The sequence below is a fragment of the Ambystoma mexicanum genome, chromosome 14, assembly GCF_040938575.1.
Source record: "Ambystoma mexicanum isolate Mex_15411 chromosome 14, UKY_AmexF1_1, whole genome shotgun sequence".
Classification (NCBI taxonomy): domain Eukaryota; kingdom Metazoa; phylum Chordata; class Amphibia; order Caudata; family Ambystomatidae; genus Ambystoma; species Ambystoma mexicanum.
Window position 1 is genome coordinate 2,696,156 of NC_090940.1, and position 25,938 is coordinate 2,722,093.

General features: G+C 46.2%; 1 protein-coding gene across 1 annotated transcript in view; it reads left to right on the plus strand.

Moving 5' to 3' along the window:
• LOC138527328 (transcription factor E2F5-like) overlaps positions 1-25,938 on the plus strand; it is a 315,036-nt gene that overhangs the window by 108,719 nt on the left and 180,379 nt on the right. The window contains exon 4 of the mRNA XM_069638381.1: positions 5,263-5,448. Within this exon, the coding sequence (XP_069494482.1) occupies positions 5,263-5,448 (186 nt within the window). The remainder of the gene's footprint in view (positions 1-5,262; positions 5,449-25,938) is intronic.

Here is a 25,938-nt window from a genome sequence, read left to right on the forward strand (position 1 = left end):
AAGACCAACTACCTTACTAGGCATGGTACATTCAGATTATGCAGATGAACGGAGAAGGAAGTGTGTGGCGGGGGCAATATGGACAAGTGTGCCCAGTCCCATCAGAACATGGGTTAAGTAGTGCTGCAGCAGTTGCAAGGCCTGGGGCAAGTGCAGGAGACTGGCGATGAAAGCTTGGGATCTGTGCGGCTCTGAAGGTACACCAAGCAGCCAGTCAGTGAAACTGAGCAGAAGTAGAGGCGTGAGAGAGCAGAAAGAGGTGGTTAGCAGGAGAGGGAGAGGGGGGGGGGAGAAGGAGGTGGCAAAGAGAAAATCTTGATGAGTTTCTGGAATTAAGGCGATCCGGCTCAAGACGGAGAGAGGCAGGGAGGCTGTTCCAGAGGGAGGCACCTGCAGAGGATAAAGATCTCCCCCCTTGCGTCTCCCTGCCTCCCTCCAAGTCTCTGCTTGGAGAAGCGGCTTACCTGCAGAGAGTTGGAGGAAGACTAGCAGAGGGCACGAGAAGGCAGGTATTTGGGAAGAGAGCATTGCAGACCCCAGAAAGCCTTGTGGACAATGCAAAGGGTCTTGAACTTAATCCTTGCAGCCACGAGGAGCCAGTGAAGGGATTTCAGTGCCGGAGAGATGCGGTCCCAGGGCTTGAGGCCAAGGATAAGTCTTGCAGTTCTGTTCTGGATGAGTTGAAGAGGACGGAGGGTAGAAGAGGGCAGATTGAGAAAGAGGCTGTTGCAGTAATCCAGCCTAGAGAGGACCAGGGCTTTGGAGACGGTGAGCCTCTGGGGGAAGGTGAGAAAAGGTAGAATAACTGAGGAGGTGCAGTTGGTAGTGGGACTTTTTAGAGGTGTCTGTGATGTGAGACGAGAAGGAGAGAGTGGAGTTGAAGATGACCCCCCCAGGTTTTCTGCCTTGTTGGTAGGTGGAGGTGCAGGGCCATGGGAGGCCGGCCAGAGAGAAAGGGGGAAGGCGGGAGCAGGGGTCCCCATGAGGACAATCTCTTACTGGCATTGAGGCAGAGGTTGTTTGCAGCACACCATGACTGAATTGCGAACAGACAGTCCAGTATGAGTGGGGAAGATCCCGAGGGTAGCCTGAAGGAGAGCTGCGTGTCATTCGCATAACACTGAGGGTTGGAGGTGAAGGTGGCTATCATATGGGCCAAGGAGTCCATGTAGCCATTGAAGAACCAGGGGGATTGGTTAGATCCTTGGGGGACACTGCAAGTAGAGAGTGTGATAGGGGAGAGGAAAGACCCCTGTTCCACCTGTGATGGGCGGTCTGAGAGAAAGGAGGTTAGCCATGCCAGGGCCTGATTAATGATGCCCAGGGTATCACAGAGACGTGCAATCAGGGTGTTGTGGTTCACTGTATCGAAGGCAGAGGAGAGGTCGAGTAGGATGCGGACAGAGGGGAGAGTCAGAATTAAGATTTTAGAGCAGATATTCATGGGTGTTCAGAAGAGCAGTTTCTGTGCCTCTGGATGCTCTAAAGCCAGACTGGTTGTCATGGAAGCAGCCAACAGATTTAGTGTGGAGGGTAAGCTGGGAAATGGCCAAATTTCTCCAGGAAAGGAGTGATGGAGATAGGGCGATAGTTTGCCGGAATGCAACGGCCAGCAGAAGGTTTTTTTGAGAGGGGTGCACAAGGGAGTGCTTAAGAGCAGTGGGGAAAACTCCAGTGGCAAAGGAAGGGGTTGCAGAGGTCGGCCACAGCCGGGGCAATAGTCAATGGTGTCCTTCATGGTTATGTAGGAGGCTTTCATAGACCAGACTGGTCTAGTAACCGCCTTGGGTATGACTGGGTAGAGAGAAGAGAGAAGGGGGCGGGGTGGAGGTGGCCAAGGGTGGTACAAGAGATGTTGGTGCATGAGGTGAGGAGGAAGAGAGAAAGGACAGAATAACCTGTGTTTTTGAGGTGAGTGTGCAGCCAGAGGCGAGCAAAGGGCCTGGGTGGGTGCAATGGTGGAGGAGGTTGCGGTAGGGTTGGTTAGTCCCTTGTAGACTTTGAAAGGTTTGGCCGTGTTATTGGATGTGTTATTGGATGCCGTGGCGGTGCAGGCTTGAATAAAGCCTCTTTTCTTGGAATGGATGCAGAGTCTATACTGCCTTTGGAGGAGGCGGCAGGCTAGTTTGTCGAGGGTGCGCCAGAAGAATCCCCTTTCCGTTCGGCTGCCCTACACTTGCGTTTAAGGGCAGCCAGATTGGAGTCGTACCAAGAGTTGCAATGCTTGGTAGGCTACATGACTGGGGCAAGAATATCAAGAGTGTTGGAAACAGAGAGGTTAAAGTTGGAGAGGGCTGTATTGGGGTTGGAGTCGGCCACAGGAGTGGAAGGAGCACAGTAGGTGGCGGCAAAGACAGCTACTGACACTTTCTTTTCATGGGTCGGATGACCTTGTAGACAGGGAAGATTTGGCTATGCTGACCACTAAGGTCATGAAAATAGGTGGAGCATATCGTTTGGACTAGTGATGTCAGTTTGAGGGGCGGGCGATCTGTATTCTTGCCCCAAGGGCACTTGAATTTAGGGCGATGCATCACAGATAAGATTAGCACAAGATGGCCGCACCCAGCCCATTGTTTTTGCATGTGTAAAAGCAAGGAAAACTAAGGTAAGATGCATGTTGGATCAATGATCCATGATGAGGAGAAAATCCTTGGCAAAATAGTCATAAACCATTGTCCTTGCATTCAGTTTCCTGAACAAGACTTCAGATCTATTGCTTATACGCTCCCTACTCTGTCCTATTGCAAGCAAAAGATGGATGAGAATAGTGCCCCTCGTGCATTGCTACTTCCCGAGTCTTTCCTGCTTTGGGTGGTAATGTGGTATCTGTAAGTATCAATAGGTCTTGCATTCTCATAGAAGGGACAGGCTGCGATCACCAGTGTAGCAAGGAGTCTGCAGCTGCCATAGTGGTCATTAGGTTATTCTATAGATCACTTTTAATCAGTGCTGCTTTCAGAATCTTGGCATTTACTTTCAAATAATAAATATATTCCTTACACAGTATTGCTTCCAAGAACAGTAGAAAGTAAAGCCCAACTACGAGGTGCATTTCACGTTGTGTAGGGCTTGCTGGATCTGTCACTATTTGAAACCCTCCGGACGTAGCATTCATGCCCGAGGCACTGCATTCTTGCAATCTCTTGCTTGTGATAATGGTCAGATAAGGAATACACTGGAAGAATTCAAACCAAAGCAGAATGTTGCCTTCTTTAATAAAATCTCCAAATCCATGGATTCTATTACAAACTCCCTGATCAACAAAAAGACTACAGTCACTATGCCAGCTGAGACCACCTCAACACACCGAAACATTCAAGTTCACAGAAATCACCATCAGTGACATGACTAACGTACTCGCCTCCGTGAAACCCACCACATGCGCGGAGAACATTCTCCTGCCTATAATAATTTTGGATAACACTGACATCTTCGCTCCTATATTAACTAAAATCATCAATGCATCTTTTAGAGATCAGAAAGTACCTGACTCCATCAAAAGTGTCAGTGACGCCGTTGGTTAAGAAACCCAACCTCGACCAAAGACCTATTACTAACTGCAACTTTGTTCTAAAGATCATGAACAGGATTGCTACCGGGGCGCTTCAGGCAAATATGGAAACATCGAACTCCCCCCCCCCCCCCCCCTCCCCCACCCAACAGTCGGGTTTCCGCCCCGCCCATAGCACCGAGACGACAATGCTAGACTTGCAGACCAAAATGCTTAGCATCATAGACCAGGGTAAAACAGGCATTCTCATTCTCCTTGTCCTAAGCGCAGCATTCAATCTACTTGACCATAACTTACTCCAGACTGCACTAAAGAAAACAGATGAAGCCATCTTCTGGATAATGTCATTTTTAAAAAACAGGATACCCAGGGTTCATTGGTGGGGACAAGTTCTCCCTGGAAAAGGAAATTCTATGTGGAGTTCCTCAAGGGGCCAGCATGTCACCATTGCTATTTAACCTTTACTTGAGATACCTATGCCTTGTCCTTGATCATATTAACACCTTCTTTACCAACTATGCTGACGATATGCAGCTGGTGTTTGAACTGAGTGGAGACTATCAGAAAGATAGTGACCAGCTTACTATGATCTACAACCACGTGGAGCAATGGATGGACTCCAATTGGATGTGTCAACGGAACAAAAACAGAGCTCATGGTATTTGGCTCTCATTCAGCCAGAGCGAAATTATCCACCTCCTACAAGTCATTCCAGATCAAAGATACACACATACTGGTCCTGAATAAGGTTAAAACCCTTGGTATGATGCTGGAAGCATCGCTGGGGGCTGATGCTCAAGCACAATACATAAAAACAAACTGTGCCTACCATCTTAGATTACTAAAATCCATCCGGCCATACATATCAGAAGTCAATTGCGCCACTTTTGCAAGAGCCATCATAATGTCTCGCCTTGACTATGGTAACTCATTGGTCTTGGGTTCCGCTAAACAGTGTTTGCACAGTTACCAAGTTGTCCAGAACAATGCGGTAAGGATTGTTAAGCACAAAGCTAGATCACAGTATATCAGTGACTCCAGAAGGGAGTTAAACTGGCTGAAAATCGAAGACAGGGTACACCTCAAGACCCCAACACTTGCGCATAGATGTATCTTTGGAAAAGCCCCGGCCTACCTAAAATCCAGGATTCAATCCTATGTACCCGGCAGAGCACTAAGATCTTCCGACCTTGGTAAAATCGTAGTGGCCCCACACAAACTCAAATGCGGTCTAGGCAGATCCTTTCCCATACTTGCAGCCGGCCTTTGGAACAAACTTCCCAACCACATAAGATTGGAAACCAACTACATGCGATTCCGCAGACTGGTGAAAGCCCATATCTTCAAATAATAACCATCTGGAGGTCCCCTACCTAGCTTCTGTGTAAATCTGTTTGCCCGTCTTCATGTAGTCACTTTATCTGTATCGTGTTCTTGTATCTGCGCCCCGAGGCTTGCGAGCTACCGGCGCTATATAAATATTAAATGTTTTCAGGATACTGAATTTTATGGCCCAATCATTTAGGATTAATAATTAGATTTTTTCCTGATGATACATCATTAATCGAAACAGTTTGCCAGAAACCTTTTGGATCTCAAGAATGCTTGGCCCAATCCTGTCAAGAGTGTTTTTTTCCATCTCTCAGCCACATAAAAGCGGGTTTTCATTTTTGTTAATTTCTGTTTTATTTTCTCTCCTAATTTTCCCTTTTTGTTTTTTTTTTTGTTTGTTTTGTTTTTCTCTATAGACTGCAGCGTGGCACCGAATTCGACTGCCACCACTTCAAGCGATCCTGAGCCATCTCCAAGCCTTGCAGCCGATAACGCCCATACCACCGCTCGGTTAAACAACTACTTGCCTTCGGTTCCCCTGGAAGTTCGCACTAGTCTAAAGACTAGCCCATTGGAAGTTGGTGAATTTGATGAATGTGGCGGTAAGAAGTGTTTTATTTTTTTAAAATCTTAGACTACTCTAAAAAAAAAAAACAAATGCACAAAATGTGATCCACTCAACCAAGAATCAACAAACCCTAAAATAGACTGTTCAATTGGATGTGGCCACTTGGGAGAGTCTTAACCACATTTTAGCTCTCAATACAATTCTCAGAGGTTAAAATGTGTTTACATATCAGTCTTCGCCTCACTGATGTCGACCAATGCAGCAAGATTTTGGTTACTCTTGTTCAGAGGGCGAATGCCTAGCATTTCAGTGCTGGACTGTGCTGGGCGCGGCCGGACAGATATGCAAATGTGATTTCTTTTCTTGTAAGGAACAGTGGCTAAACAATGATTGTAGACCCTCTCGAGTTGCCATCTTCCCGTAGATCAGGCTATTTGCAGTGTCAGTAGAGGAGCTCTAACATTTTTGGATAGTTTTGAAAAACTTTGTTTCACCCTGTTAGTAAAGCTTATCTAGAACTGAACCACTTGCGCCCATGTTAGGGAGAATTCTCAAGAATGTGCTAATTTCCCTTACCTTTTCAGACCCCCAGCAACTTTGCTGGATTTCTAGGATTTTTTTTTTTTTACCTGGGAAGTGCGAGCCTTTTTTTCCCCACTCTTCCGTGTATTTTGATGTGCGTTTTACTTTTGTGTTCTTTGGTTATGGAGTTTTAAGACAACTCCATAGGCATCTTTTTCTGTGTCACACAGCACCTTCAGTGCAGTGGCACAGGGTTGTCTTTCAGACTTCCCAAGGTTTAATTACCTTCTCTGGGACTGACTACTGTCTCCCAGAGCATGTCAAGTTAAATTGACTTTACTAGTCTCTTTAAATTTACAGACCCAGCACACACTATCTTCCTACAGAGTGCTGGAGGGGTTATCTAGCATCCCTTGAGTCAAAACACTCATATAACAGTCAAATGATACCCTTTCCTACTTTAAATGGCTGGGGGCAGTGGTTTAGATCAAACTACCATGATTTTTCCCGACCGCGAAACAACGGTAGCTAAAAATCGGGTCAGCCATGTTTTTCAATATGGCACCCAAGAACTATCTGTAAAAACTCCGGCCAACTTTTTTCATATTTTTTTTAATTTTTTTTAGGAAAGGTCCTTGTGTTTCTCTGCGCACCAAACCAGGTTCTGGCGCCTGAGTGTCTGGGGTGGACAGGATGTGAGGGAGGTGCCCGAAACTCCCTGTGCTTGGCCTCCTAGTAGACCTGAATGCACTCTGGTGTGATTGGCTGGCTGACCGGCAAGGACAACCCTGTTGTGAGAGTGACAGCCATGATGGAATGAATCGGGGAAAACTGTTTAAAAGCAGGTCTCTGGGACTTGGAAAGCAGAGTCGACCACTGGAACGAAAGAACCGAAGACGAGCTGAAGGAAGAGGACCGCTGCAACTCCTGGACGACTGGTGAAGCCCTGCTGCAGGTCCGAATTGCCTGAAACTCCATCAGAGAAGCCCTTCAAGGTTAACTTCTTCCCTTGAGTTTGGTGGGAACAAACAACTCGCAAGCCACCTGGACACCGTCCCCATACTGGTCGAATTTTCTTCAGAGTGCTGTTGAAAACCGGATAGCCAGGGGGAAGGAAACCAACTTGTGGACTTTAAGGCACCTTAAACCTATGTTTTGACAAGCTTGTGGCCTCATCCCTGGGCAGTGCAGGAACCTCCCGACATCCTCCTTGTCCCCACGACAAGCTCAAGAACAGCGAGACTTTCTCGACTGCCTGGAACAACTGCCTCAGCTACAGCTCTTCTTCACTTTAAAGGTACTGTGCAAACGCGGTCAGGAAATCTTTTTAGCCATGGTGAAAGCTTGTGAAACTTTCCCGACTTCGAAGGCTTGTCCTTCCCTAAACATTTGTGTAACTTTTCACTTGACCAAATTCTTGTAAGATCCGTGGCAAAGACTTAACCGTTTACTACCAGAACTGTGCTATCCTATACAAAGACTCTGAACCATTGACTTTGGCCCAGGCCTATGAACTGAATTGCTGGTTGTAGTTTACTGAAACCCTTTGCCTGCCTATGAATGTATTTGTGCTGTTGATGCTTATAACCTTGTCTTTTTACCCTTTCTAAAGTAGCTGAAGTGCCATTTTGCTCCCACTTCAGGGGAGCTGAACTTGTTCAGTAACTTATTGGTTGTGTATTTGTAATATATTAGTATGATATTGAGCTGCGCTTGCTAGTGTAATGTTTTCAAACTGACTGTGTAAATAAATGTATATTCTTTTACCAAAAAAACTTGAGTACATGTTGGTTTGAATCACTGTATTTGTTGGTCCTATGTGTAACTTGTTCTACTGCTCACTCAACTCTTGAGATATGTCTGGCTGCTCAGCCACTGCTACCACATAACTGTGTAGTACAGACTTGTACCAAAGGTGAATTTGTACTGACACTTGTAGTCTTAATTGCATGCAGTGTTCCCCAAGGGTACTGCGTGAGATTCTGCCTAACACCCTCTGCCTGTAGAGATGCCAGACCCCGGTCACCCCTCACTGATGCACATCAAAGCAGAACGCATACCTGGGCCTGTTTAAGCTGTGCTCGTTTTCTGTAGTTTTTGGGCTATGCTTCAAATAAGACCTACGTTTGTGCATTGTATTTTACCAACATTTGTAAAATGACAACTTGCCAGCAACACTTCTAATGGGTTTTATTTTGTCCATTGCATCATGAGAAGCTGTTTCATTTCTGGCACTCGCTTAGCCTTATTTTGTGCAGGTCGGATCGAAGCAGTGCCATTTTTGTTTCCCCCATTGTGATTCATGTGGGGTAATTGCTGATTCCCCAGCCTAAGATGTACTCCCATGTGGCCAGAGGATGGCAGCTGCTACCTTATCCTGACCCTGGGGGTGTATTATGAGGGAGGATCACATGGGAGGAGATGGCTGTCTGGGAGAACAGGTGACCCCCCCCATCAGGAGACATGTGATATGGCCCTGTTCCACATGAAGATCCTATAATCCCTGATTTCATGATGGCATATAGCCAGTATACCAATCCTTCTAATGATACAACTCACAACTCAAAGACCTCTTCTTGCTAGACACTCTAGGCAGGATGACATTCACCCTTTATGTACACGTGATGTTCACATAACATCTTCTAGGTCTAACCATCTTGCCCTGAATGTAAATCCAAAGCATTGTAACTTTACAAAACCTCAATCGCCAATGAACTCCAATTCCCAGAAAACCTAAAGAACTGGGACGAGGAGAAAGCAGTTAATGTCGAGCAAGAAGCACATCCAACCTGAATATGCAGACTCATTTTTGGGATACCAGTCAGCTGTGAAGGACATTTAAAAATGGTGTGCTTTTGCAGCAAGACTGAAGAGAGGGGGAGGAGAGATGCAGAGTGGGTGTGGTGGGAAGCCGAACCGGAGACACACGCTCGGGCAGGCTACGCTGAAGGAGGCAGGCGCTCCCTAGCGGAGTGGAGAGACTGGGAGTGGCATAGAAGAATCAGAACGAGGTTCGCAAAGGAGCTGGCAGAGTGCCTGCAGAGCAGGGAAACTCTTCCTCAGTATTCTAACATTAGGACAGCAGTACACCAAAGGTCGGGATGCCAAGAAACACAGGTGAGTCTGCTCTGGAGTGTTGGGAGGCCGGGGTGTACCGATGGGCATACCAACAATGACCAAGATGTTTTGAATGGTCGCCAAGTAACATTTAAAGACTATGTCTGAGCAAGTCTCCATATAAGGGATGCTGATATAGGGAAACTTGGAGTAAACGTCACGAAAAGCAAATTAACATTACTAGTGAAGTAATTGAAAGGCAAGATGTGTACAACTCTTCATATATGAAAGGTCGATATGGGGAAGATTGGAGCAAGCATTGGCACAAGCCAATGAATAGTGTTAATGAAGTTGAAGAGCAAAACTTGAACAAGCCTCTGTAAGGGATGCCAGTTTGTAAGAAGTTGGAACAAGTAGTAACTGAAGCCAGTGGAGTATAAAACGGTGATGAAGAACTGTTGCACTCAAAAGAGAAACAGAGTATTGAAAGAATGTAAGAAGACCTAGTGGTGAAGGTGTTGCAGCAGGTCTTTGTGGGAGAGATACCTGGCAGGAGAGTATACCAGGGATTTTCAAGCCCAGAGGGGGGATACCTGGCAGAGGAGTACACCTGGCAAGGGTGTGTACCGGCAATCCTCATCAATACATTGCTGAGTGAATGAGACACTTTTTCCTGCCATCCTTATAAAAATCATGAATTGCTTTGTGAAGATAGTGATATTCTTGAGAAGTGTTGTACAAGAGAGACATTTCCACTACTCTTGGGGAATCATTGTTTGGGAGGACAAGGTTTTCATCATCCCTGAGAAAGTGCTAAGCACATCCTTGCTCAAGTTGCCGAGAGATACTTGTGAGGGGTCAGAAATGTGAGGCAGACAACTTGGTAAAGGTTTTTCACAAGAAGACCTTTTATTAACTCAAAATGTTTTGATAAACGCCTCGCTATCCCTAACCTAATGAGGATTTTCCCTGCCTATCAAAATAAACTAAAGGAAAACTCTAACAAAAGGAATCCGTCCCTCACACTTGTACATGCATCAAACTCATAAAGTAAATGTAGGGCAATTCAAATGTAACCAATAACAGCAAACTTGAACATATACCCAATAACTGTATATCCTTGTAACCTGGGCCGGCTTCCCTTCCCCAGATTCAAAGCAGGATCTTCACTCAAAAGTTCAAATAAGCAAGTTCCTTTTTGTAGCCAAGTTTGGATCATAAAGTTCTTTGGGTTTCCTGCAGCTCACGGCGACCAGGAAAGGAGCTTCTCTTGCTCCCAGTGCACTCCGGTGCTCACCAGCCACCAGGACACAGTGCAAGATTAGGAGCGCCTCTCTCTCCAGAAGGAAAGCTTGCTACCACGCCGCTTGCTGCTGCGAAGACCCTCAGTTTTGGAGACCCTCTCAGGACCGACATCCGCATTAACAGTAGTGCCAGCTCTGGTGTCTCCCTTCTTCCTCCACTGCGTCTGCTGCTGGCGACCTCTGCAAGTTCTCCACCTCCACAACAACACTGACTTCAGGTAATAGGAAACCCACCCTTTTGGTATGAGTTTGTACTACAGTTTGGTAGCGTGTTGAGCAGCCAGGCTTATCTCAAGAAGGGGCAATGTGAGCTGTAGGGGAGTTACAGAGGTTCACAGTGACACGTATTCAAATAAAAACATACACACAAGGATTCTTGAATAAACAATTATTAATTTATCAGTCAGTTAGAATGAGCATTCTTCATAAGGGAGCAATATAAAAGCAACAGACAAATACACTTCAAAACTATACACTCTTAGTTTCTAAATCAGTAAAGACCCTTTTGGGATGGCCCACGTCACAACCTACACCCTCAGGTGACTTCAATAGCTATGGTGCTGGGGACATTAATATATCACTGTTGCATTTCGAATCACTTCAGAGTAAGTAAAAGGAAACGGTTATTAAAACACAAGAGACCACAAATATTCTTAAGCAGGCAAATACTTTCAGATCCCCAAATAAGAGTCATTCAGTGAAACAGGCTGAGCCAAAGTCAATAGGCAAGAGTCCATATGACCTTAAGCACTTCTTTTTAGGTAAGTAAGAATATTCTTTGCACAATGTTTTAGAAGCCTTTGAAGAAAAAGAAGGATCAAATGTAAGGCCACAAGCTGTTAGACATGTGAGGAGTAGTAGAAGATTCAAGCAACTCCACAGTGAGACGTAAATTCTCCCAGACTTTACAGTACCTTTGTATTGAAGAAAAAGTGCAGCAGATGACTTCTGTTCCGGTGCAGATCTCTCTGTTCCTGGGCCTCAGTCGTGGGGACAAGAGGGAACCATTCGGGGACTCCTGCACTGCAATTGGATGGTCACCGCTCGCAACCGGCAATCTTTCAAACAAGTGGCACTTCGGTGTTTCAGCTCCTTGTGACTACTGCAAATAGCAACACTGCGGTTTCTGGCTGTCAAGGGACTTTCCTTGCTTCTGGGGTCCCACACTTTGAGGGGGCTCAGGCTCGGTCAGTCCTGCTTCCTGGGAGTCCGGAAGATCTTCCTGGAGCTCTTGGCCAACTTAAAAGCAGTGCGCACAATCTGGTGTTCCTCTCCCTGGCATTTCGGTTTCCTGCAGCAACTCTGTGGAAATGCAACCAGCTCCGAGATGAATGTCTAGGTGGCTTACTTTGGAGTTGATTTGGTCCCACCAACTCAAGGGGAGAAGTCGTCCTTGCAGGGGCTTCTCTGTTGATACGAATTTGGAGTTTCAGCACAACAGCAGGGCTTCACCGGGCAAACCAACGGTCCAGGAGTTGCAGCAGGCGTCCTCTTCAAGTTCTTCTTCGGTTCCTTCGTCCAGTGGTCGACTCTGCCTTCCAAGCCAAAAGCCTTGCCTTTTATTCAGTTCTCTCCCAATCATTTCAGCCTAGCTGTCAGTCACATAGGGTGGCTGTCCTTGCCAGACAGTCAGCCGGCCAATTATCCGACTGCATTTGGGTCTCCTAGAAGACTAAGCACAGGGATTTTCGGGCACCTCCCTCACTTCCTGTCTACCCCAGACACCCTGGAGCCAGAGGCGGGCTTCACTAGTGAATCCCGCCAAAGTCAAAGCGAACAAAGAGACCAAACCTGTTTTGGCGCGCAGAGTAAATCTCAAGAAGGACCTTTTCCACAAAGAAATGGTGAAAAGACTTGGGCCATTTTGACAAAAATGGCACCCTTGCGTGCTTTACTGCAGCTGCGAACGCAGCCTGCGGTAAATGCACACCACAGTATATAAAACAAAACCAATGCCACCAGCCATTCATCGAGGAAAGGTTAACATAAAAATGTGACTTGAGAAGCTAGACAAAGGGGATACTATGTAACCCCTCCAGCACCCTATGGTAAAATAGTGTGTGCTGGGTCTAGAAAGTTACAGATGTAAGTAAAGTCAAATTGACTTCACTTTACTGCTCTGGGAAACAGTAGTTTATCCCAGAGAAGGCGTTTAAACCTTTGGAAATATGAAAGACTTCCTTGTGTCACAGCACTGAAGGTGCTGTGTGACACAATGTAAAAGATGATGCCTATGGAGTTTGTCAGACTCCACAACCAAAAGAAACTGAGTTCAAAATCACATTAAAATGCATGAGAGTGGGAAAAGGGGTCTCACTCTCTCTAGGTTAAAGAAATCAAGTCCTCAAAATCCAGCAAAGTTGCTGGGGGTCTCTAAGGTGGAGGGAATTGGCACATGTCTGAGAATTCTCCCTAACAAGAGGTACTAAGACCGCATCAGCAGGGGCTGCTTTACCCTCAGCCTCTGCGTCAGGCGCCCCAAAACCTCTGAGGTCTTACATCACAAGACGGCAGTAGGAGGCAGGTTAACTCAACATCTGACAGAATGGCAGACTATTACTGTAGGTGCTTGGACGTTGGAGACAATTGCCCAAGGTTACGGCCTGCCTTTTCCACTCCTCAGAGTCATCCACCAGGGAATAACTCTTTGAAGATTCCGGATCCGCTCCTTATTCAGGAGAATTTAACCCCGCTAGAGAAAGGCACTATAGAGCCAGTGCCTGTAGCTTAGAGGAACAAGGGTTGCTACTCACCATATTGTCTAATTCCCAAGAAGGACTGAGGATTGAGACCCATCTTGGATTTAAGAGACTTGAACAAGTTCCTCAGGAAGGACAAGTTCAAGATGGTAACACTTTCTCAGATACTTCAGGCCCTCCAGCTTCAGGATTGGTTGGTATAATTGGACCTTCAGGATGCTCACTTTCATGTGCCGATCCATCACAAGCACAGAAAGTACCTGAGGTTTGACGTTGGAAACTCACTATCAGTTTCGGGTTCTACCATTTGGGCTAACCTCCGCCCTGAGGGTTTTCACCAAGCTAATGGCAGTTGTGGCAGCGAATCTCGGGAGAGTGGGGATTCACGTCTACCCCTACCTAGACGATTGGCTGATCCCCGGAACAAGTCCTAGATCATCTCAGCTATACTTGCCACTCCCTCCACAGGCTGGGCTTCTCCCTCAACTTCAATAAGCCCCACATGGTACAATCACAAAGAATCCAGTTTATCAGAGCAGTGCTGGATGCATCCCTGGGGAAAAGCCTTGTCACCAGAGGTGAGGGCTCAAGACATTCTGCAGATAGTGCTAAAATGCCCAACGTCTTCCGGCCTTCGATTTTCTGAGGTTGCTTTGCCTGATGGCATCCTGCATTTTTCTGGTGCCAGAGGCTTGCCTGAGAATGAGATCTCTCCAATGGGCTCTTAGGACCTAGCAGTCACAATTCTCAGGAAGGATGTCGGATCTCCTACAAATCCCAAACAGTCTCACTGGATGTTCAGCAGTGGGCCTGTCGGGAAAACATCTTGAAAGGAGAACCTTTTTGGCAACCATGGCCGGAAATAACAATGACAGACGCCTCACTCACAGGGTGGGGAGCCCATACCAACGATTTGACCATCAGCGGTCGTTGGTTTCCATCAGTGTCCAAACTACATATCAACCTTTTAGAGCTGAGGGCAATCAGACAAGTGCTGAAGGCCTTTCTGCCCTCTGTATGTGGAAAGAATGTCCTAATAATGACGGACAACATGTACTACCTCGGTCAAGGAGTCTTCCCCCTCCACCCCCCTTTCTCACCTGGGTCTGTTCTTTGCTGGAGTCCTTGGTCGCTGCCTTCTTGTGGACGGACCTGGTTTTGAACAAGGTTGCCCGAGTCTCTTCCGACCCCAGAGTGCGTTCAGTTTCCGGGACGCGGATCCAGGAATCCGGGGAACTAGGAAAGCTGCAACTAGCACACGAGTCCAGGAAATAGGAGGAAAGGAAGGGGCAAGGAACGGGTAAATAGACAGGTACAAGGAAACAATACTGCGAGCTACGGGACACATGTCGGATCGCAACTTTGCAATAGCATTGAGCCGCGGTCTGTTAATTGAATAAGTTACGTCCAGCGCGTGAAGTGAGAAAGGGGTTTCACGCTGGACGACCATGTTGGGAGTATTATGGGGTGCACGCCCCGTTGTGACAAGGACCAGGAAGTCCAAAAGGGATGTGTTTTGTAGTTCATGACAGCATGCCTCCTCCGAAGACCATTTCCTCCAGGTTTGCCTGGGTGTATGAGGTGAAATCTTCAGAGCAACCGAGGGGCCTTGATATTAGAAATAGGTTCCCAGGTTCTTTCACTAGGAGGGTATCCTTTCCATTCAACCAGGTATTGATGCTGGCCCCGTTTATACCTGGAATCGCAAATCCGGGATACCTCATATTCCAGTTGGTTGTCGACCAGCAGAGAAGGTGGTCTACAGGATTTCCGGGAGGATGGAATGTAGGGTTTCAATAAGGAGGTATGAAAAACTGGAGGAGTTTTCTTCCAGGAGTCTGGTAGTTTGATCCAGTATGAGACAGGGTTAATAATTTCCTTGATGGGAAATGGACCATAGTACCGGGGGGCCAATTTGTTTGGTCGTAGATGTTGGGGTAGTAATTTTGATGACAACCATACTTGGTCACCGACTGCATAAGAGGGGCCTGGTCTTCTTTTGGAATCCGCATATCTCTTGGTCTGCGTTCTGGCCTTCTCTAAGTATTCCTTGGCCTCCTGGTGTATGTTGACGAGGTTTTCGATCCAGGAGTCAACAGTAGGTACCGGTGTAGCATGAGGAAGAACAGAGGGTAAAACCGATGGATGGAACCCTTGACTACAATAAAAAGGACTGGTTTTGAGCGCTGAATGTTCGGAGTTGTTATAGGCAAATTCACCAACGGGTATCGGGAGTGACCAGTCATCCTGGACCTTGGTGGCGAAACATCGAAGATACTGTTCCAGGGTCTGATTCGCACGTTCTGTGGCTCCTTTGGTTTGGGGGTGATAACCTGAAGAGAGGGCACGTTCAATTCCGAGAACTCGACAGAGATGTTTCCATAATCGTGAGACGTATTGAGGTCCTCTATCAGATATGATCTTGGAAGGAAGTCCATGCAGGCGGAATATGTGTTCCAGAAAGATTCCAGCTAGTTCGGAGGAGGATGGTAGTTTGCTGAGGGGCGTAAAATGAGCCATATGAGTGAACAAGTCTATGGTAACCATGATAGTAGTGTATCCTCGAGATGGTGGTAGTTCCACAATTAAGTCTGTAGCAATGAATTTCCATGGCCTAGTTTGCATTGCAGTACAAGACCCGCCGGTCTCTTGTTATCATGCTTGTTTTGAGCACAGACAACGCAAGCTTGGACGTACTGCTGTACGTCAGTCTTCATCTTAGGCCACCAGAACTGTCTCTGTATAAGACGGAGGGTACTGGTGATGCCCGGAGTGAAGTGTGTCATGACAGAGGTTTATTATTTTCTGTTGTAATTTCTGTGTTGGAATGAGCAGTGCATTGTCCTTCAATACATATCCTTCCTTGGCTCTTCGATTCCATTGGTATTTCCTTGACATATCCTTCCATAACTCGGAGGATTGGGTTTGCGCTCAGATTTATTCCAGGAGGTTGACTGCTTGAGCTACAAAGATTGTGGGGGAAAACATCTTGGGATATGCCTTATCTTCAGTGGTTACGTAGTCAGGACGTCGAGACAAGGCGTCAGCAATCTGGTTATGTGATCCAGGAACATGAGTGATGTGGAACTGGTACTGGGCAAAAAGTAGGCCCGACGCGCCTGACGACTATTTCTACATTCCAATTACTGTAGAATCTGAAGATTCCGATGGTCCGTACGGACTTGGACTGGATGTCTAGCTCCCAGAAGTAGATGCCGCCATTCAGTGAAGGCTTGGCGGATGGCTAACAATTCTTTTTCCAGGACAGAGTAGTGTGTTTCACTGAGAGTCAGGGTTCGTGAAAGATATCAATGGGGTGTTCTAGCTAGTTTCTGTTTCAACACTGCTCCTATGGCGTAATTAGAGGCATCCGTTTCCACTAGAAATGGTCGGCTTATGTCGGGTTGGGTTAATATAGGAGCTTGTGTAAACTCGGTCTTTTCAAACGCTGGACGCTGTGTCTTGCTGTGTGGACCAGATATAAGGGGTGTCCTTCTTTAAGAGAGCAATGATCGGTTGAACAATCTCGGAAAAAGTGGATATGAACTTTCGGTAGAAATTGGCAAGCACCAGGAAGGATTGAACTTGTTTCACGGACGTAGGAGCAGGCCATGCCAGAATAGTCTTTACCTTTGAAGGGTCCATACCAATTCCCTCTGGGCTAAGGTAGTGAACAGAGGTAACATGAAACAAGTATTTTTCGGGTTTGGCTAAGAGTTGGTGTTCACAGAGTCTTTGTAGTACTGCCTTTACGTGTTCTTCATGTTTTTGAGGGTCCTTGGAAAAGATCAATATGTCATCCAGATATACAATGACGAAGAGGAACAACATGTCAGAGAACACCCTATCCATAAAACGTTGCAAGACTGCCGGGGCATTAGCTAGTCCAAAGGGCATGACCAGGTATTCGTAATGGCCAAAGGGTGTTCTAAAGGCGGTTTTCCACTCGTCTCCTTCCCGGATACGGATCAAATGATAGGCACCCCGGAGATCCAACTTGGTGAATATTACAGCGCCTCTTACGGCTTCCAGGATATCCGAAATCAGGGATAGTGGGTATCGGTCTTTGAGGGTGCATTGATTTAGGCCACGATAATCGAAGCAGGGTCTGAGTTCCTGGGTATCCTTTTTGGGAATAAAGAATAACAAAGCACCTGCTGGAGATTTTGAAGGTCTTATGGTGCCATTTTCAAGGTTGGTATCCAGGTATTCTTTGAGGGCCTTTTTCTCGGGTTCAGAAAGGATGAACATCCTGCCGAAGGGAATCGCTGCTGAGGGTTCCATTTCTATTGCGCAGTCTTCAGGACTGTGTGGGGTAAGGCCTGGACTATGGCAGTCGAAAACCCATCAGCGTAACCTTGGTAGGCCTCAGGGACTTGTATGATATTGGAAACCATGAGTGGTGTTTCTTGGTCTTTATGCGGTTCCTTAGGGGTGTTAATGAAGGTTCCAGGAATAGACAGTGAGACATACAAAACTCTGAGCCTAGGAATAGTGATCCTGCTGTCCAGTTGATATACGGATTGTGTTTTTTGTAACCAGGGCATACCCAATACCATGGGGTAGTGGGCTGACTTAATGATGTCGAACCTAATCAGCTCTTGATGGTGATTTATTGAGAGCTGGATCTCCTTGGTCTGCAGGTTTATGGGCCCTGAAGTGAGGGGTCTTCCGTCAATGGCTTCCACAGGCTGCAAGGTACTTTGTGTCTTGTACGGAATCTGGTGACTAGCAACCCAATCATGATTAATGAAGATCCCCATAGCTCCGCAGTCTACCAAGGCCACAATGGGATAGGTCTTGCTCTTGGAGGGTGATAGAAATGCCTGTAGTATGACCAATTTGTTTTGTCCAGGAGAGTTCAAGGATGGAATTGATGTGGAGCAAACATCTCTCCCCCCGAAGCTCTGCTCCATCTAGGATCGGGAGCTGGCCTTTTCCGAACGCCAAGGGGGGGCTAGAAGACATTCCCTAACCAAATGTTTGTCCGAAGCACAATACATACACAACCCCGTATGAATCCTTCTCTTCCTTTCTTGCGGGGATATGGGTCCACAGAAGGCTCCTATCTGCATGGGTTCTGGTTCTGTGACTGAGCCTGGGTTTGTGTCCATTCTGACGGTGCTCTCAAAGGACACCTTGGAAGGATTTCCCCTGGATTTCTTCTTTTCAGCCTTTCTTTCCTGGATACGGAAGTCTATTTGCATGGCAAGGTCCATTAGTGCCTGGAAGGAGTTTGGTCGGGCCACTCTGGCCAACTCCACCTTAATCTCATCATTCAGTCCTCTCCTGAACAGGGTGAAACTCGCATCAGAGGACCAATCAGCTTCCTTGGCCAATTGTTTGAATCGGGTCACATAAGTGAGCATATCCTGGGAACCCTGCTGAAAGTCTAACGGATGTTCCTAGGCACTATAGACCTGCTCAGGGCGATCAAACACGTTTTTAAGGGCCGTATGAACCCATCTTAGTCATCTAGAGGGGCATCGCCGGAGTTAACAAGGGGTGTAGCCCAGGTTAAGGCATTCCCGGAAAGGTGGGAAATTATGAAACCCACCTTAGCCCTGGAAGTCGAAAAGTAATAAGGCTTAAATGTAAAGTGGACCAAACATGAATCCAGGAATCCACAAAGGGTTTTTGCCGACTCATCGTATTTTTCAACCATTCTGCCCAACAAGACGCTTTCTTTTGTGGCCGAATCCCGGGATAGGACCAATTGTTTGAGTGCAGCGTTTTCCGCCTTTAGATTTTGGACCTCGGTTGATAGTTCTTGCATGCGACGCATCAGGTCCTGAACGGCGGCTTCCATGTCGCTATAGAGTTCGGTCGGGTGGCGTCTCAAACTGTCAAGGAGTCCCCCCCCCCTTCTCACTTAGGTCCGTTCTTTGCTGGAGTCCTTGGTCGCTGCCTTCTTGCGGACGGACCTGGTTTTGAACAAGAACAAAAGGAAAACCCAGGATGAGACTGCGCTCAATTTTTCAAAGCATGGTTTAATATGTAAGTGCCCCTTCAGATGACACATGTTTCGATTCTCTTACAGGACCTTCTTCAAATCAGGGCCGATTAAGTATATTACTGAAAATCTTTTCAAAAAATATATTCCAACATTAACAAAATATATGTTCATTCACATATTAACAAAAGAAATGCCAGCGATATAATGATATGTTTTGTTGACAGAAAATGATCATTATTAAATCAAAAAACCAACGTGGCAGACAAAAATGGGGTTGGTGATAGGGAAGGATAAAGAGGGTTAAGAGATAGACAGAAACACCTTAATTAGTCCGTGCCAAATATATTGTTACATTCTTATTCCCAATATATAAGAGTAAATGTTTCTGTTTTACCTTGATTTCACCTAGTGCCCCTTATTAGGTTAAGCAGACAATATCCGCTCTTCAAATCTCGGGTTAGATCATTTTAAGAAAATAAATCAATCATGATATCACCTTTAGCATTTTTACGGAGTCACTTAAAAGTCTCAAATTATTAGGTGGTAAGTCGCATTTCATCCTTATCCAAGGGTCCATCAGTTCGATTGAGATGGTACCGTTCTCTTTGATACGTATACCCTAACATTATATCCTAAAATATGGTGCTCAGTATCCAATAAAGTTTGAGAAATGTTCTTTACTCTACAAAAATAAGCCTTGCTTTTTGGCAGGCATGCAGTTTTCACTATGAACCGGCGAAATGAATGCATATAATTCCAATAGCAGATTGCAAAGAGCTTTTCATCATTATTTCTTTTTACTAAAATGCATTCAGAAATAAGTGCTCATTCCTGTTTCCAATACTATGGGTTCTGGAAGGCGTCCAATCTGTAAGGTTTTATAGTTTTTGTGTTTGTGCACGCGGGAACGCCATGTTGGGCAAGATAGTGGTAATGCCCAAAGCGTTCTTAAACGCGCACACAGACTCTCGGCCAAAATTTATACAGAGAAACCAGTGCGCCGCACTTCAGAGACGGTCTCTTACCTAGTAACAGTGGTCTCGCGTACAATCGCGTGCTGACGAACGTCTAGAGGGGGCGTCAGTAGGCGTCCCCTCCCTCATTATTGTGTTTCGGTTGCCATGGCAACGGACCTGAGCACTAGTCCGTTTTCCATCGTAAAGGCAACTCCTCCTTTGTAGTAATAGAGCGGCCATTTTTAGGAGGTGCAATCAATCATTCTTTATAGTTTAAAGCGTATTTGAATTTTGATACTTGCACTTCGTACACTCTTACGTGTTAAGAAATCTTATAGGTGTCAAATTTTAACATATGCTAATGCGGAGCGACATTTTATATGGTATAAAATCACGCTTATTTTCTTAAAGGGATCCAACCCGAGATTTGAAGAGCGGATACTGTCTGCTTAACCCAATAAGGGGCATTAGGTGAAATCAAGGTAAAACAGAAACATTTACTCTTATATATTGGGAATAAGAATGTAACAATATATTTGGCACTCCTTCCCTATCCCCAACCCCATTTTTGTCTGGCACTTTGTTTTTTTGATTTATTAATTATCATTTTCTGTCAACAAAACATATATCATTATATTGCTGGCATTTCTTTTGTTAATATGTGAATGAACATATCATATTTTGTTAATGTTGGAATATATTTTTTGAAAAGATTTTCAGTAATATACTTAATCAGCCCTGATTTGAAGAAGGTCTGTTAGGCAGAAACCTCTGCAGTTCCCTTAGGGACCACTGCAAAAGATTTAAGACTACAGGTGTTTGGCAGTAAACCCACTTGGTAGCAGTCTGTACCACACAGATTCACTTGGTAGCTGTGGCTGAGCAATCAGACTTCCCTCAAATAGAGTTAGGCAGTATGCAGAGTATACACAATACATACAGAGACACAGTAGCACAAACAAGCACTGACCAGAGCTTTGGTGTAAAAGTATATAATTATTTATTTAAAGACACACTTGTGATTTACACTAGCAAAAAGAGGTAAGTAAATTCAGCACACAGTCACTATCCTATATATACAACCCTAGTCACTTATTAGACAAGTCTTAGTGAGAAACACCACTTATTTTCAGACAGAGGTGAGCGCTTAACATAAGATGAGACACTAATAAGTTATAAAGAAAGGGAGGGAAAAAGGCAGAGTTAAGGAAGCACACAAGTTTCAATACTTTTAAAAGAACCACAGTAAGGCAGGATAGGCAGAGTTCTACTGGAGAGCAAGGAAGTCAATTGCCAGGCCCACTCTTGGAGAGAGCAAGCAGAAGGGGTCCAGGTTCACCCAGTGGGGTTATGCCCAAAGAGTCTTGTAGATAGTTCACACAAAAAGGATGAAATTAAAGTCAGGAAAAGTTAGCTAGGTTGTCCCAGACTAGCCCAGGTTAGAAAGTCGAGACTTTACTGTCACCCCGAACGATCCATCGCAAGGGAAGCCAGGCGGGACACAGTACCTTTAAGTGTGAAAGAAGCTCCAGCGGTGGCAGTTGCTCCTGGCAGCAGGTGCAAGTCAGTGTTTCGTCCAGAGGAAGAGGAGGTCTCGTCGTGGAGGAAAGATGAAGGTCGTTGCACTGCCACGGAAGAAACCAGCCGCGGAGTTCTTCGGTTAAAAGGTACTACCCTTCTCTTCGCGGTAGTGGCAAGCCGTGGTATTCCGGTTGCCAGGGTCTTTGGCACGGGCAAGGCGGACACGAGATGCTCCAGGAAGGTGAAGAGAAGGCAAAACTGGTTATCCCCACCAGTCAAAGGAAGAAGACTCCGGACTGGAGATCTCCTCTGTCGTCGGGAAAAGTGGTGAGACGGTTCAGCAGGGCTCCACCGGTGGTGTCGTCGTTGCAGGTCGGCTCAGCTTCTCCCTCCTCGGATTCTTAGGTCCTGTGGCGACTTCTGAAGTTCCAGTCCCCAAAGCCCTGCTTTTATGCAGCACACCCCCATTCACTCAGCCTACCAGTCAATCAAACATGCTAAGTGGTGAGCCGGCCGGCTCACCACTTGGGCCAGTCACACGAGAGTGCGACTTGAGTTACCAAGGTAACTCGGTCCAGGGTGCCTAAACCCCCTCCCACACCCCCCTGTGTTACCCAGACAGAGTGGCACCACTTTTGGAGGCTTCTGTGGAGAAGCCCGCCAAAAAGTGGAACAAAGGTCTTGACTTGGGTTGGAGTCACAGAAGAGAACACAAACGCCATTTTAGAATAGAGTTCTGGTAAAAAATACCAACCGGTGAATTAATAAATAAATATACCGGCGGTATGTTCGAGGCTATAAGAATTAAATAATTAAGGTTGGTAGCCTCGAACAATGGGAAAATCCCATACAGATATATTTGCGGTCGAATATAAAAAGTAGCATCCACTGCCACCAGCCAAAACTCGATCAGGGGGGACGGAGACGTACCCCCTCGAACAACAGACCCTGGGGCAATCGAATTGCCCCGACCAGTACATCCACAATATGATGGTTTGTACTGGTTTCTGTTCATAATTTGGGACTAGTAAAGCCAATGGTGACTTTACATGCCCTGGGAGACAGTAGTCAGTCCCAGGGTATGGAGTCTATGTTGGGGGTGTCGCTACGACACCCCTGGGTTACGGCACGGAGGGTGCTGTGTAACCCACATCAAAAACACATGAGACCCTATGGAGTAAAAGACCCCATAGTCCATAAAACACATTGAAAGATAAAGGAACACCTCAAATCATGTCTAAGAGTGGGAGTAAAAAGAATCTCACTGTTAGCAGGAGAAAAAAATAAACCCCAAAAATCCAGCAAAGCTGCTGGGGGACTCGCTAGGTTTGGGAAATTAGCCTTGCAGAGAATTCTCCCTAACAAGGTCCTATAAGGGGACCGAAACACGTGTCGTCTGAAGGGGCACTTACATATTAAACCATGTTTTGAAAAATTGGGTGCAGTCTCATCCTGGGTTTTCCTTTTTGTTCTAAATATTTGTGGTATTTTCTTGGCTAAACCACTAACCCAGTGAGACGCGACCTTTGCTAAACCGTTGTGAGCAAACAAACTCAACAATACAAAGAAGTTGTCACCATGTTAGACCAGACCAACATAGCCAAGATTTTGTGAAATTCTGGTTTTGAACAAGGCTGCCCGAGTCTCTTCCGACTACAGAGTGCGTTCAGTTTCCGGGACGCGGATCCAGGAATCCGGTGAACTAGGAAAGGTGCAACTAGCACACGAGTGCAGGAAATAGGAGGAAAGGAAGGGGCAAGGAACGGGTAGACAAGGACAAGGAAACAATACCGCGAGCTACGGGACACAAGTCGGATCGCTACTTTGCAATAGCATTGAGACGCGCTGAGCCGCGGAAGGCGTGGTCTATTAATAGAATACGTTACGTCCAGCGCATGGAGCGAGAAAGGTGTTTCACGCTGGACGACCATGTTGGGAGTATTATGGAGTGCACGCCCCGTTATGACAAGGACCAGGAAGTCCAAAAGGGACGTGTTCTGTAGTTCATGACAACCTCAACAAGAGAGGTGGTGTAGGGTCACTACCACTATGCAGAGAGGCAATGCAGCTCTGGTTCTGGGCAATACAAGAAGGAATCTCTGTCGGCAGTTCACCTAGCCGGAGAGAAGAACACGACGGTGAACGCTCTGAGCAGGCAGAGCAGTCTCCCATGAGTGGGAACTAGCTCAGGAAGTCCATCAAGAGATCACCCTTTGTGGAACCCCTCAAGTAGATCTGTTCGCAACCACTGCCAACCGGAAGTGCGAACTGTACTGCTCAAGGGAATTTCCCCCGAGAGGAGCTCTAGGAGATGCATTCGTAGTGGACTGGGAATTTCCACTCCTACTTTCTCATGCAATACACCGATGGTATTATCTTTTCTCTTACATTTAGCACATCTGGGGCTCCAGATTGGTACGCTAAAAGGTTACCTAGCAGCGCTTTTCATCTTCAAGCGCACTGCTGAGGAAGTCTCCTACTTTAAAATACCTCTGGTAATACAATTCTGAAAGGGGTTAACTAATGTTTATCCCCAAACTCCTTTTCAAGTCCCACCCCCCCATGGGATCTAAATTTGGTCTTACTCCCTTTGAGCCTCTTCATTTGTGCCCATTAAGACTTCTTACCTTCAAAACAGTCTTTTTAGTGGCGATAACATCTGCCCGAAGGGTGAGTGAGCTTCAGGCTTTATCCTGCAAGCCTCCTCACACTGTATTTCACAAGGAGAGAGTGGTATTACAGGTGAAGCCTAACTTCCTCCCCAAGGTTGCTTCTGACTTTCACATCTACACAGACTCGATCGAAAGCGTGCTTTGAGTCTTTACATTAGCAGATTAGCAAAACTGGGACAAACTGATCAATTGTTTGTGGGTTACACAGGTCATAAATTGGGCCTAGCCATCACCAAACAAACCATCTCTAGGTGGATTATTTTAACAATTGCGCTCCAGAACATTTAAGGGCTCATTCAACCAGGGGTGTCGCAGCTTCGTCAGCTCTTCAAAGGGGAGTTCCAAAAAGCATATTTGTGCAGCTACCACATGGTTGTCTGCACACGCCTTTACAAGATACTATAGTCTGGATTCCTCCACTAGCCAAGAATCTAAATTTGGAAAGGCAGTACTGCACTCTGCATACTGAATGGCTTAAATTTTACTCCCTCCTGATTTTATTACTGCTTTGGGAGTGTATGAAAGATGAGGAATACGTGGGAGGGCACAATCCATTCGAAGAACAAGTTACTTACCCATGGTAACGTTCTTTCGACTGGATGTTCCTCCCACGTATTCCTTATCACCCCTCCCATCCTTCCCTGCAGTAAAACTTCCCTATTGGTTACATTCTGCGCTCCCTCAAGGGTTGTAACCGTCTAACTCAAGACAGTGCTTCGCTCTTCAAAACGGAACTGAGCAACGGACGCTGCGCACGCTACTTAAACATGTGATGACGTCGAGACGGAGGTCTCAGAGGGACAGCGACTCAACAGGCATTGACGCACAGAGCCCTCTAATGGGAAAAAAAATTACGAAGCAGCAAGCTGGATATTAAATATCAAAGATAAGGAATACGTGGGAGGAACATCCAGTCGAAAGAATGTTACCATGGGTAAGTAACTTGTTCATCTGATGTCACTACTGTCTCTGACCAAAATCAGCATATCTCACCAAACTGATCCAGAGTCCATTTTAGCCTCTGGTCAAATGATTAAGTGAATCTTGTCATGGTCATGAAGTCAGGGGCACAGGCATGCAGGGGTCGCATGCACAGGAGACCTGGGTGAATACTGTCTTGGCGAATTTGGCACCAGGCTCATGAACAAAAGTAAACAAGAACATCCATTTAACACCAAAAAGCTTTTATTATGGGTATAGCACTTCAGATGCATTAACCTTGAACATTCCATCCATTAAGCAGGATGCATTAACCTTGAACATTCCATCCATTAAGCAGCCCCAAGTGTATTCTTGGGTGTGGCTGCTAATGGATTACCTTTGCACGTGCTCACTCTCTAGGAGTGGCAGGGTGTGGCTGGTAAGCCGGCCCTAATGGGCTTGCACACGATCTCAGCTATATAAGCTGCCCTGATCCTCAAGGCAGACGCTTCGCGTTATTCTGCACTTGCAAGCAGTGTAACACTCACCGTCGCCTGAGGTCAGACTTAACTTTTGAAGATCCTTTCTACCTGGACATCCTGCTTCCTGCCAGCATACTTACCAACTGGGGGAAGCTGTTCTTACCTGTACATCTCTTCGGCGAACCAAGTATCCATCTTTACTTTTTCCAGAACACCGAAAACTTCATCTTGGCACCGCAGCATAACACGCTCCATCGTCAACAGCAGCGCCTGCAAGGAAAAACAGAAGACCAGGTTAGACATCGAAAAAACAGTCAGTTTAAGGTTACGCTTCGCTATACGTCGCGCTTTTCCTTAAACCATCACTTACCTGCTGACGAACATTGCGGGAGTATCTATCTTCAATCCGGCTGGGTCTCACAGCTGCATTGAGG